Genomic DNA, 12146 nt, shown 5'->3' with positions numbered 1-12146 from the left:
TTTATTAAATTAAAACCACACAAAATATAACTGCATACAACAACACACATCTGATATTCCAATGTCATATCTCACAAAGTAAAATCTCTTGCTGTAACTCTTCCCTTTTCTTAGCAGAAATCCAATTTGCAAACAGTTGTTTAACCATAAAGGCTTTAACTAATCAAAACAAGTTGAATTCCCTTTTCTAGGAATACACCATAACCACACACAGACACACACACAGAGTTCAGAGGCAACTTCTGCAGCCCTGAAGTAGACAAAACTTCCACGCCAGACTTGCCTGTGTTTGCAGAATAAGGAAACTTCTATTATTTTCATAGTTTGTCATTGACAAGCAAACTTGTTTAATATTTTTAAATACTCAAAACAAATTTCACTTTGACAAGTATTTACAAAATCTTTACTAAAGATCAACATCCTGCATAAAGGTGACCTCAAGGATATATTGTTGCTACCATGCTACAGTTTGCACAGAAGGGGTATAAAGGCCATTACTAGTTTTGGAAGGCTTAAACCCTTTGTTGATATAGCATAAGGACATTAACCTATGGAAGGCAGAAGAGGTCATAATTTCAGTGCAATTACCCATTCATGACTTGTTTTAAGTACATCAAGACGATGAGTCCAAAAGACTTGGGTTTTGAATTATTGACCATTTAGTTCTTTAAGAACTGATTTTATGGAAAGTTTTCAGGCCATGACATCCATCTTCTATTGGTGATACGAAGAAGTTGCATAGGGGCCTTCCTCATTCTCCTCCTCTCTAAAAAGAAAATGATCATAATCATCAGATCAGGAACATACCATGTCTCAACAATAAAACTGTAATGCAAATGCAGATAACCAGTTTCCCTAATGGATCAAAATGGGTAAGACTGGCACTGCCTAACAGGAATACTACCTGTAGTATACTACTGCTCATCATACACACTGGAGTTCTTGTTGTTTCAAGAAATGAATGCTAAAAACAAGTGCAGCTGTGCAAGTTCAACAACATCGGAATGTATTTAGAGTTTAATGAACCATTCTTGACACCACAGTGCCAAATCAGTAAGAAATACTGTACAGGATAAACAAGTGGAGGGCATGCTGGAGTTACAGTACTGTTGCTTTCAATATCATCTTTTAAAAAAACAAGCTTAGTTGTAGGTTTGTTCCAGCCTTTTGAATGGCAGGGGGTGCAGGTGGACCAAACGAGGCAAGAACAGGAGCAGATTTCCAGTTACTTTTAATCCTCTATGTGCCTCCATACAAAAGTACAGTTATTCAAATAGTCTAATAATGGTATAAGGTAAAACTACATATTTCAATAGTATTCCAAACCCCAATCATGCAGACTTTCCCTATTAACTTCTAAACATGATTATTTATCTGCAACTTAAATTTCCTATAACCCCCCACCCAGAATAGAATCAAAGAACCCTACAAAACTAACCAAGTGGCTGAGTAACTTGTGCTCATATTCCCAGCCTGTCCCTGTTCTTAGGTAGTCCAGCAAAATTATCATCTTAAGCAAAAGACATAATATAGCTTTTGCCTTGAAACAATCCTGTCAAAAAAATTAAACCTCAAACCACCAGGTTTTGGATGAAACTGGCAGTTATTGCAGGGATGTATGGTAACAGTAGTACTGAAAACAGATTTTAGCCTTTCTTACAAATACTACATCTACTTTTATTAGTGATGCTACAGACCCAGTACCAAGCATGATTCTTAAAATACAGATGATGTGTGTATATTTAAGCAGTATCTTTAATTTTATCATCAATTCTGCCTTGAAAAACTGCCTGTCAGAATCAGCCTTTCAGTCTCTTTTTCTTGAAAGCCTTAATATAGGAATAACATCCACCATGACACGGCACAGCCAAACACTGGACTGAAATTAGCTGCAGTTGATTATGGTGGACAGTAGCGGTGAATATGGAGAATGGAAGAGTTGAAACAGTGATTTTGTATTAGCAGGTCTTCAGGCATCAAAGTAACAAAACAGCTAGCCTAAGCTGTTCATCTCCACTTCCCTTGTGAAATACGCACTTGGACTATGGGCTCTTGGCAACTGTCAGCAGAGGGCAGATGACTGGCACTTGAGTCACAGCCAGCTCAGAGGGGTTTCTGTATGTGGCAGGGACGTAAGAACCATGTAGCAGGTCATTATGCTTGAAGCTAATAAAGCAGTGACTGCCTGTAATGTGCAAAGTGAGTTTCTGACCAAGGCTCAGGCATGCTGTAGCTGGCAGTAAGGGTTGGGAAGTGCAGCTTCTAGCCTTCTGTCCCAGGCTCCAGTACTAGGCTATGTGATGAGGTCTACAACACATTATTCCAAACCAAGGTAATGGCCAGGAAATTACTTATGTAGATATTCAGAACTTTACACAGCCAAGCACAAGTCTGTTCTGGTGGCTTAAAAACAAGCCAAGCTTTATATGAAATAAAATTACACAGTGTAGCTCTGGCCCATGGCCCACAAGCAACACCACATCAGCATGTGTATGTTTAATGACCAAACAATTTTCTTCACTTTTAAGATGCTTAAAATAGCAAAGTAGTAAGTCATTGCAACACTTTGCTTTAGGTAAAGGAACAGCACAGCATTACAATGCTTCGTGGTGTTGTCTCTTCCTGTTTGCTGTTGCTGCTTTGCCCAGCAGGTTACAGGAGCTGAATGACATCTACTGCAAGCTATTATATATATCAGGCCACAGTAAAAAATGCTAATAACCACTTCTCTAAGGCAAAGCACACCTGAGTGTAAACAAATCCAATGCTTGGATGCTTCTAGAATACAGAATTAAATGAGGCAGCGACCTGAGTTCATGAGTTAATAGCTTCTGGAAGTCTGAAAACAGGATTCTCCACAAGCAGCCTCCTTTATTGAGGTATCTGTTTTCTTGGCTGACAGCCAATGATGGTGAGCAATTATTTGGCAAATTAACTCTTATCAGTTTCAAATGCTTCAGCACCCTACTCTTTCCTAGGTTCAGGTCAAGACAACTGAGCAGATAACAATATATTGCTTAGTGGTGGACTTGGCAGTGTTAGGTTAACAGTTTGACTCAATGATCCTAAAGGTCTTTTCCAACCCGAACTATTCTATGATGCTGTGGTTCTGTTCTAATGCTGCACAGCAGTTAATTATATTTGCTTGTATAAGCAATAATGATTAGAGTGGCTGTAATTAAGCAGAAAGATGTGACCTGTCCCAGAAGCACAGCATATGGCCCTTGTGTTCTAGCCTACCACAGTATCACCCTAAAATATCAAGGACTCTACAAAGACCTTGCATCAGATCTCTGGTGTTCAACTATCTGATACAAAAAGTATCGCTAAACTTAATTTCAGTTTTGGCATCCTGAAACATGCATAATGGCATTTTGGGCAAGATGAAGCACCACTGTATTTTCTCCAACTATTACAAGTTGCTTTTCTTCCATGTGTGGATAAAACTAATAACGGGTATTCTTCCCTAATATGCAAATATGTGAGTTAGCGACACAGCTACAAGAAACTATACTAAAATTTTGGCATTTTTTTGGCCTATTACAAAAATATTGCTCAAAACAAAAACAGGTCTTATTGCCTTAAGCTGCTCACCTGGAGCTGCATCTTGGGTAAACATGCGTGATGAGGCATTCATTCATCACTGAGTTCTTGCTCAATGAAACTCTCTAGTAAAAGCAGTATTATGCACAGATCTAGCCATGTGCTTACATAGTTTAATACTGAAAGGCAGCTGGCACAAACTGAGTGGATTGCATTCTATGATCTTTAATGCTTGCCTACTTGCATGGTTATTAAAGTTTAATATCCAGTCTAAATCTATGAATGTCTCAATTTTTCTACCTTACAGCAAGAGGCTTTAGTTGGGAAGAAGCTGACCTTGGAAATTAATATACTTTATTTCTTTCAGAGTACTTAAAGAGGTGACTTCAAAAGTTATGATTAAACAATGTAATTCACCTTAAGCTGTCTTTGTAGCACAAGGCAGCTTCTGACCATGCAACTGCCTGTACAGTTTGATCAGAATCAGTGCATGTCTGCGCATGCATTCTTGGCAACTTTAAGGGAGACCAAAGTAGAGAGCAATTTAAGAGATGTCGTGATTCTCTCCATCTGTCAAATCAGGCTCACAAGTATGGTGAGAAGTTATGACTCCTCAAGTTGTGGAACTGACAGTCTGCTGCTGCTTGCAATTTTCTTAGTTCCAATGTCCCTTTTGGTGGTAGGAGATGAACTGCTAGGGGCTCCTTTCTTACTTTCAAACAGGCACTTAAGTAAACTGCAGTGTTGGTGCATGTCACATTCTAAACAGGGCAATCTGAATATGAAAGGCCAGAGTAGCTGGAAACGGCACTCTCAATTTCATAGATGGCTTTCACTCTAAAATTGAAAACTTGCGTATTCATGAGGCTGTTTGCTATCATGATGGCTCTCCAATTTGCAAGGCCTCCTGCTCCAAGCAAGGGAGAAGACAGGTATAGGGAGGGAGAACAGGTGCTTCCTGGGGAGCTGCTGGAGGAAAGTAAGGAATGTTGCCATCTTCCAGTGTGGGCCCAGAAATACAATTGATGGAACACAGCTGAGAAGTATCTCCAGGGCTTTTGGCAATGGTCTCCCTCTACCCCTGCCCTCTGCAAGGAGCAAGCATTCACTTTGGTCCTTCAGCACTTCCTGTGCTGAAGACTGTTCACCCCTGCACAAGACTGTAAAGGGGTGAACACAGCTGGAGAAGATAAGGCAAGGATGGCTTTTGTGAGTCACTACTGAAAGCCAGAGGTGGTGGGGTGGAAGGTGACATTATGAAGACTTTCAGACACACAGGAAACTTTTCTCTTCAGAAGCTTTGGGTAACATCCTGCTCAGCAAACAGCCTGCAGCTCTGTACTTCATGCTTCCTGTAGCATCCTGACCAATAAAGATCTGTGCCCTATGCATAATTAACAAAATTATCTGCTAAGCATGTACAAGAGGTGGAAAGTTGTTCATCCTCCTGTACCCATTATTCCTTGGGAAGAAATTTGGTACCAGATCCTAATTTCCCAAGTTGTAACTTAAGTAGTATAGGGAGTGGACATTAGTAGTAGCAGTGTACTATTTGTGTAATGTCACTCTCAGTGTATTGGCTCTGCTCATGGTGCAGCAAGGTCTAAGTGAATTTCCTTCTGTAAATTAGGATGTTATTTTGTTGAAGGGGTGTTAAAATAATTGCCTTCCTCTGGCAGGAACTGTGGTTTCCTGCCACCCAACTTAACTGCTATGTCAACACCTACTCTAATCTGTGTTAAGATGTCTGATGACCTGAGAGTCAGCAGCGGCACACTTTGATAGATGCTCTACATGGTTTCAAATATAACAATGCAAGTGAATGAGTTTGAACAGCTATTTTTCCTCTTTCATATAATTTAATGACATGACAATAATTGGTGAGTATGTGAACAAGATGTGGAAGTGTTCCAGCCTTCCCTGGGACAGTAACTCTATAAACCAGTGTCCTTCTGGCAATGGAGAGTTGCATGTGGAGTGCAATAGGTAAAGAATTACCTTAGTCTGTCTTATGGGATATTTCTCCAAGTGAGGCTAGTCCAATTGCTAAATACTGCTCCCCCCTCAAATTTTTGTCTATCGAACAAAGTTTTTAAATTGCTGAAATAATCCCTTAACTTTTTAAAGAAATCTATTCTCAATAGATTTGGTCCTGAAAGCTTTCTTCTTAACATGAAAACTATGTTGCTTGCACCCAAAAATCAGAGTATGCAAAGTGAACCAGTATGATGGAAGGAGTTTTGCATTAAACAAATTTGCAAAAGCAAAGTACCTATCTGCAGGCTTAACCTCTCTCCAGCTCCCTGGTAAGAGAAGTGATACCAGTCCCCTGCAGCCATACCTTTTATTGTCATGAGAAAGGCCACCTTGCCATCACCCACTGAGGCAATTTCTGCAGAGAATAAACAGGCCCGACAACCAGCCCAACAGACTGCTTGTGAAAAAGCTGAGGAAGCTTGTCCCAAGGACATGGGAAAACAAACACTACTGAAGTCCATTCTTGCTCTAAGTCTTTCTGTACTCTCCATGGGATGCCTACATATGTGAGGGGATAATCACTGTGGCAGAGAAGTCAAAAGGTGCTGCTTTTTCTATGAATAAAGTGTGTGGGAGCTTCTGGTTGTGGAAGAAACACTGAAGACCGAAGTCTATGTAGGTAAATCCACAAAGGGAGAGACTGCACAGGGAACAGAGATAAGATAGCTTAACTGAAACTGCAACAGGGAGAATATTTACATAATTACAAGGCAATTTGGGGCAAAAGAAAACGCAATCATGCCTTCCTGTATGCAATCAGCTTCCACATAGGCCTTGGCTTAGTACTCTACTGAAAACTGGGTTTCCTTAATTACCCACCTACATAATAAGACATCTTGGAGAATATTGGCCTTCTAGCTTTCATGGACTACTATTGGTATTCTATAAACAATGTATTGAGGCAGTCTGATCAAGCCTCATCAAGGCATCTGATAATGTTGTGCTATGAATGTAACTGGTGCATGATAATAGCATAGACTTGCTGTTGGCAAATTAAAATTACAGATACTGTCTGAGATACCCCATAAAGAGGGTTCAGCTTAGACTAAAAAGCTTCAGGATGAGATTAAGATGCTTAAATACTAAAAGTGGCATTTACCTGACACTGTCATCTTTTAGTTTTCTGGCTGCTTGTTTGGATAACTTAATCTGCAAGTCCAGTCTCTGTAGGAAATCTTTGGCAGACAGTTCTTCTGGTGCAGTGGGCTGATTGTCAGGCTCTTGAGGACTGGGAGAAGAACTACTTTCTTCCTGAACTGTCAGTAGTCCTTCATCACAAGAAGGAGAGCTGTCAACAGTTTCACTCTCAGGAGACTCCAGTGAATTAAGTCCATTGAACAGTAATGGTTTCTCTGATATAACAGGAATATTCAGGGTTTTCCTCAGAAATATACAGTCATTAGTGAACAGTTTATTTGCCCTCTTTATTTGTTCCATCTGAAAAAGATAAAAATGTAAGTTATTAGGTTTTGGCAAAGTATAAAGTACTAACTTTCTGAAGTAGTACAGTAACCTTTAGTTACAATAAACCTATACTTTCTTTGCAGCAATGACTTCAGGAAAGGATTTCTTTCATTCAGGATGATTTCAGACTATATGTTCTGTCTTAGCCTTGTTAAGTCAACACCCTAGCTTCTTCCTTTTATGTGGACTAGACTCCAAAATATTGGTCTTTCTAAAGTCTTGCACTACCAAAAGATGCTTTTCTTGAACAGTCTTCCAATCTCTATACAGGCTGGCATGAATAACTTGTCAAAGAATAAAAATTTTATTGCAAAAGTGCTGCTGATTTGGATTTATATTAGAGTAAGGCTCAGAACTGCTAGCAGCTGCTGTCAGTGAACTCTCTGGGGAAAAAAAACCATGTATAATACAAACAAGGGGTGATAAAGTTACCTTGAACATTCTAGGACATGCTAGTTATGAACACTAAGCACTGCAACTCTTGGAAGAGCAGTATGTGCCTCATCCACAGTATTTCCCTCCCCAGCTGATGTAACAAATTCACATTTCAGATGAAGTCCTGACTTTCAGTGAGAAGTCAGGCAATGAAAAAAATGGGGGACACTTCCACACTATGTAGTACAGCTGCATAGACCAGTGGCTGCTTTGTCTAGTAAACTGCACCTACAGTATGATCAATGGCAACCTCATGTGTGTACTAATGCATGGTAACAGCCACCACATAACTGTTAAATAGTTTTTATACAACTTTGAGTAAAAGTACTTTTTTTCTCATGACAGAAGCAAGATGATAATTCCATCTTTTTCAGTGTACTAATGCATAAAGCCCCACTTGTTCTATACTTAACCTGAGAAGTTATAAATTCCACTGCTTTACAGGCAAAGAAAAGCACCAGTAAACATTTATATTATCTCCCTACTAAGAATGTTGTTTAAGTTCTTACTCATGAAAATTTCCCTTCCAAGTCAAAAATAGTTTCACTTTCTATTTTGCAATTGCAAGTTTTAAAAAAGTACAGAAATTGGTATCTGTGATTATGTGACTTGAAGCTGTAGTTACAACCTGAACTCATGATTTCATTAGTAAAAGTTCTAAGTGAAAGAAAGAAGAATGACTGTTCTGGTCCCCTAGTGACTGCAATAAGCAGAAATCCCTAATCACTACAGTACTGTAATGATACATGCACTCTAAATAAAACCTGCTTGAAAACAGGTATGAAGAGAACTGAAAATACCTCTTGCCTGCATTAGAAGTGTTTATCTGTTTTTATTAAACTAAATGCAGCTAAAGTGAGTAAGAATAAAGGCTGTAAGTCGTGTAATAGTAGGAGTCTTACTGCTAGTATAAACGCTCAGAAAAAGCTGAGTGCCCTAAGCATAGCCACTCACTGCTTCAAAGTCTGAAGTACCTTCAGTTCAGCACTTGGATGACGAAAAAATTGCTATACTATTCATGATTGTTAGTCTTAAAACTCTTTAAACTTTGCCCTGACACTACTTGGAGTCCTTCCCAATTGTGGAAGAAAAGACCATTGTTAACAGATAATAACTGGGTTAACACGCCCATGCATTTCACACTGAATATACTAACAGGGGAAGCTGTCTAAAACCAAGGGAAAACAGTAGAGATGTTAGTCTTTCTAATCTGCAGCTGTGAGACTGTATGGTCACTTGCAGAACTGGGGTAAACTCCTGCATGCAATGTAGACCTGTGCTGTGTGGTAAAAGTATCTGCTGCAGTGCTGTTGCAGATCTGGTGTCATGTATGGATGCGTTTGCTTGGGTCTTAGAAGCCTGATGGAAATCTTTCTCTGTAAAAATAAACAGAAGATTCTGTCTGGAAAGGCTAGGTGTCTGGGGGTGAGAGTAGTGAAAATGGTGCAGTAAAGATCAGCAGTAAGCTACTTCTATCCATTAAATATACCAAAATGGTATTCTCTAGATAAGGACAAGCCCAACCTGTTGCTGCAGATGGCTAAGATGGAATGATTAGATTTAATAATCACTTTCAAAAGCAGAATAACTAATATCCAGTGTCAGATATTACTACAAGTAAAAGAAGCTCATTACTCTTCCAGTCCTGAAGCCTGGAAGCTATTTTCAGTTAGCCCTACACAGTATAGGATGTATCTCTAAGGTCTCTCCCAACCTGAGTACCATCTGAAGGGTGTAAAGGAAGCTTCATCTGACTTAGTAAGGAGACCTATACCAGCCATCAGATGCTAGTTTAAATGGCAATTGTCAAAATGTCTAAAAGCTGTCTTGATGGGTATCAAAATGTTTAAAATGCTAGCTAGAGCTTTTCTCTAAAAATACAATACAAAAGCTGAAAACTGAGATGTCTACTACAGGGGAGTTGGAAGGTGATGCTTCGATAGCTGATAAATAATGCACTGTACTGCTGTTCTCTATCCTACTTCACTGTAACTCTACCTCTGGATATTTCTTCCTAAAATACCTTTTAAATACCATCTTGTGGCATTTGGAAGACTGCACCTCTGCATTGAGTAACAATGAAATAGGAAATACTTGGTTTTAAAAAGAACATCCCTCAGCCTTGAGCAGGTTACTTGATATGTGTAATATATACTGCTCCTTCCACAACTCAGTGTGACTCCATGTGTTCATAGGTGTATGAAGAGCAGGATATAATACTAGTTTACTTAGTGCTAGAAAGACAGAATTAATTTGTTAGCTACAGACCCATAATAGTGAAAGCATGTGCTCTTTATACTTTAGCTGAAGCTGCACTAATGCATAAACTGGTGCTGAACTACTGCCATCAAAACTGCTTCTACTGACAATGAAACAAATAGTCCTCTTCCTTCTCCCCTCAAAAGGGATACCTTTGTATGATGGAAAACAGCACTCCAACTGAACTGCAAACATGATACTAAACATTAATTCCCAGTGTTCACTTACTTTACAGTCTTCAAAGGAAGATCTAATGAACACAAGCTATACAAGATTAATAGACAGTATCTGGGGAGAGGGGTGAAGGGCAGAGGATGAGGCCAAACAAAACACACTGATCTCTCTTTTCCCCAACACTTTCATCCATCTTAAACTGTCTAGGCTACGTCATGCCAAGGCAGGCACTGGACAGGATGTCCCTTGCTGCAAAGTAACTCCCAGTGAGGAAAACCACAGGGAGAAACTTCTAAAAACAGTAATACTGGAGGCAATGGCAGCCAAAGATAACTGTGGTGGTCCTACTAAAGCAACGCTCCCTTCCAGCCAAGTATACAAGAAGCAAACATAATGACCCTTTAGAGGAAGCCAGTCCTTGTCACTGTGTGAACAAATAACATTTTCACTTTGCTAAAAGCAAACATGTTTGCATACGTTGCTACCCTGGGCTGAAACCCATTAAAGCAGAAACACAATGGCTGACTTCAGCTAACCTGGCACTGCTCTTAGGGACACTTCATGTCAGCTTAACCTTTCTCAACTGAAGTCTCTAATGATGCAGCTCTGGTTTCGTAAGCAGAATACTACCAACATTAAATCAAATAACAAATGAGATGTTTTAAAAAACCCAGCATTAATACTTCAAATGCATCATTAGCACAAGAAAAGCTTGTTAAACTATAAACAAAGTTATGGCTTGTAAGTTAAAGCTATTTTTCTAGACTGTACAGGTTTGATCCACAACTTGAGTTTAGGTGAAAGGGAGTTGTAAAGTGTTTAGAAATGCCTTTTTTTCTAGAAAACTACTATTTTAGTAATCTGTTTCTATTTTTTGCTTATTGCACTTCTGACTGAAGAACACCACCGCTAAATCATTTGGGCCAAAGCCTTTATCCATTATGGAAAGCTCTGTCAGAAATATTCAAATCCAATGAGCAGCTAGGTCACTTGGCTTTGCTCCCATAGTGAGAAAAACTTTGTTTTAACGTGGACCAATGTAAATCCAAAATGCCATTAGTCCTGTTGTCAACAAGATTTGGTAAAAAGTGGCTTAATCTTTCTTAAGGGAAAGAAATAGACTTTTAACCCTTTTCACAACAAAGGCTGAATGCCATTGAAGTTGCTGGAAGGCTGTAGTAGAGCTTTTAAAGCCAGAGAAGGAGAGGAAACCCATTCCAGTCAGAACCTGTTAATTTGGGACTGCATTGTACCTCTTCTAGAAAGAGCCCAACTGGACGGTGCTCTTTGCAGCTGATGTGAAAGTGACATTGTGTATTAATACTAAGCTGGCTCACCAGCTGCTTAGCCCCAGGCAATTTTGCATGTTGGGACTACTGAAGCTGCACATGGAGTTGTCAGCTGGCAGCTCACTGGGCCCCAAATAAGCTGTAATGAAGGTAGGGTAGGTGAGCTCTGCTCCCTGGGGAACGGTAGCATGTTGGGGCCTGCTGGCAGGACCCTACTGGACTCTGTATGGCTTAGGCTGGTGTAAGCCTTTCAACACTTTCCACAGAACTAAACTTTCTTTTCTACAAGAAGAGAGCAGAAAAGCAGCAACACTTTCAAATCAGTTGTAAATCACTGCTAGGCTGGCAGGTAGGGGACAGTGGAAGAATTTTTAGCCCTGAAACTACTGGAAGAAATTCCTTCTTGTCACTGCCTATGCATCAACCTCAAACTAATGATTCTTTTCAAGACAAGTTTAACTACATTAGTTTTTTAATTTGAAGTGATTGTAGTGGTGACGTGCCATGTGAGCAGAGGGCTTACTCTGGGAGCAAGTGCATCTCCCCTCCCAGAGCCCGGCCAGCCCCCCACCCCTGGCACGGGTCAGTTTCGAGCCTGTGCGGCAGAAAGCCCCGAGCCCTCTCCCAGGCGCAGGGTGAGCTTCAGCCGAACTTCAGAACTGGGCACTGACGCCCCAAGCAGGTCGTAAGATTGAGGTGTCAGCATTTCAAATACTGAAACTACAGCTAGCAGCGCATGCAGGGCAAGAACGGAATCTTCTGCCCACCACCGGCAGGAAACGCTCTACGGGACAACCTCGCCCTGTCACCTCCCGGATGGTTTTCACTTCCAGTGCATCTTTCTCTTCTGGCTCCGTTAACTTTCCGGGCCTAACAACTGCGCGCCGCTGTTGGGGAGCCCCGCCCGGGGTTCCCCCGCGCCCTTCTGGCTCCCCGGGCCGGCCG

At 40.5% G+C, this 12146-nt stretch overlaps 1 protein-coding gene across 1 annotated transcript; it reads right to left on the bottom strand.

The window, feature by feature from the left end:
- On the bottom strand, nucleotides 1-7046 carry LYSMD2 (LysM domain containing 2). Its single transcript, XM_009644003.2, has 2 exons — nucleotides 6680-7046; nucleotides 1-766 (listed from the first exon to the last, which is right to left on the bottom strand). The coding sequence occupies exons 1-2, from the start codon at nucleotides 7015-7017 to the stop codon at nucleotides 715-717; spliced, it is 390 nt and encodes a 129-aa protein (XP_009642298.1). The 5' UTR covers nucleotides 7018-7046; the 3' UTR covers nucleotides 1-714.
- Nucleotides 7047-12146: the final 5100 nt, after the last annotated feature.

Source organism: Egretta garzetta, unplaced genomic scaffold (genome assembly GCF_000687185.1).
Source record: "Egretta garzetta isolate BGI_Z169 unplaced genomic scaffold, ASM68718v1 scaffold287, whole genome shotgun sequence".
Lineage (NCBI taxonomy): Eukaryota > Metazoa > Chordata > Aves > Pelecaniformes > Ardeidae > Egretta > Egretta garzetta.
Note: the sequence above shows the minus strand (reverse complement) of the source record. Positions and strands in the feature narration are given on the sequence as shown.

Excerpts from the sequence above, each read along its gene's own strand:
- LYSMD2 (XM_009644003.2), bottom strand. The coding sequence starts at position 7,017 with ATGGAACAAATAAAGAGGGCAAATAAACTGTTCACTAATGACTGTATA. Across the intron at positions 767-6,679 it reads CTAAAAGATGACAGTGTCAG|AGAGGAGGAGAATGAGGAAG; the intron begins GTAAATGCCACT and ends TTTTCTTTTTAG.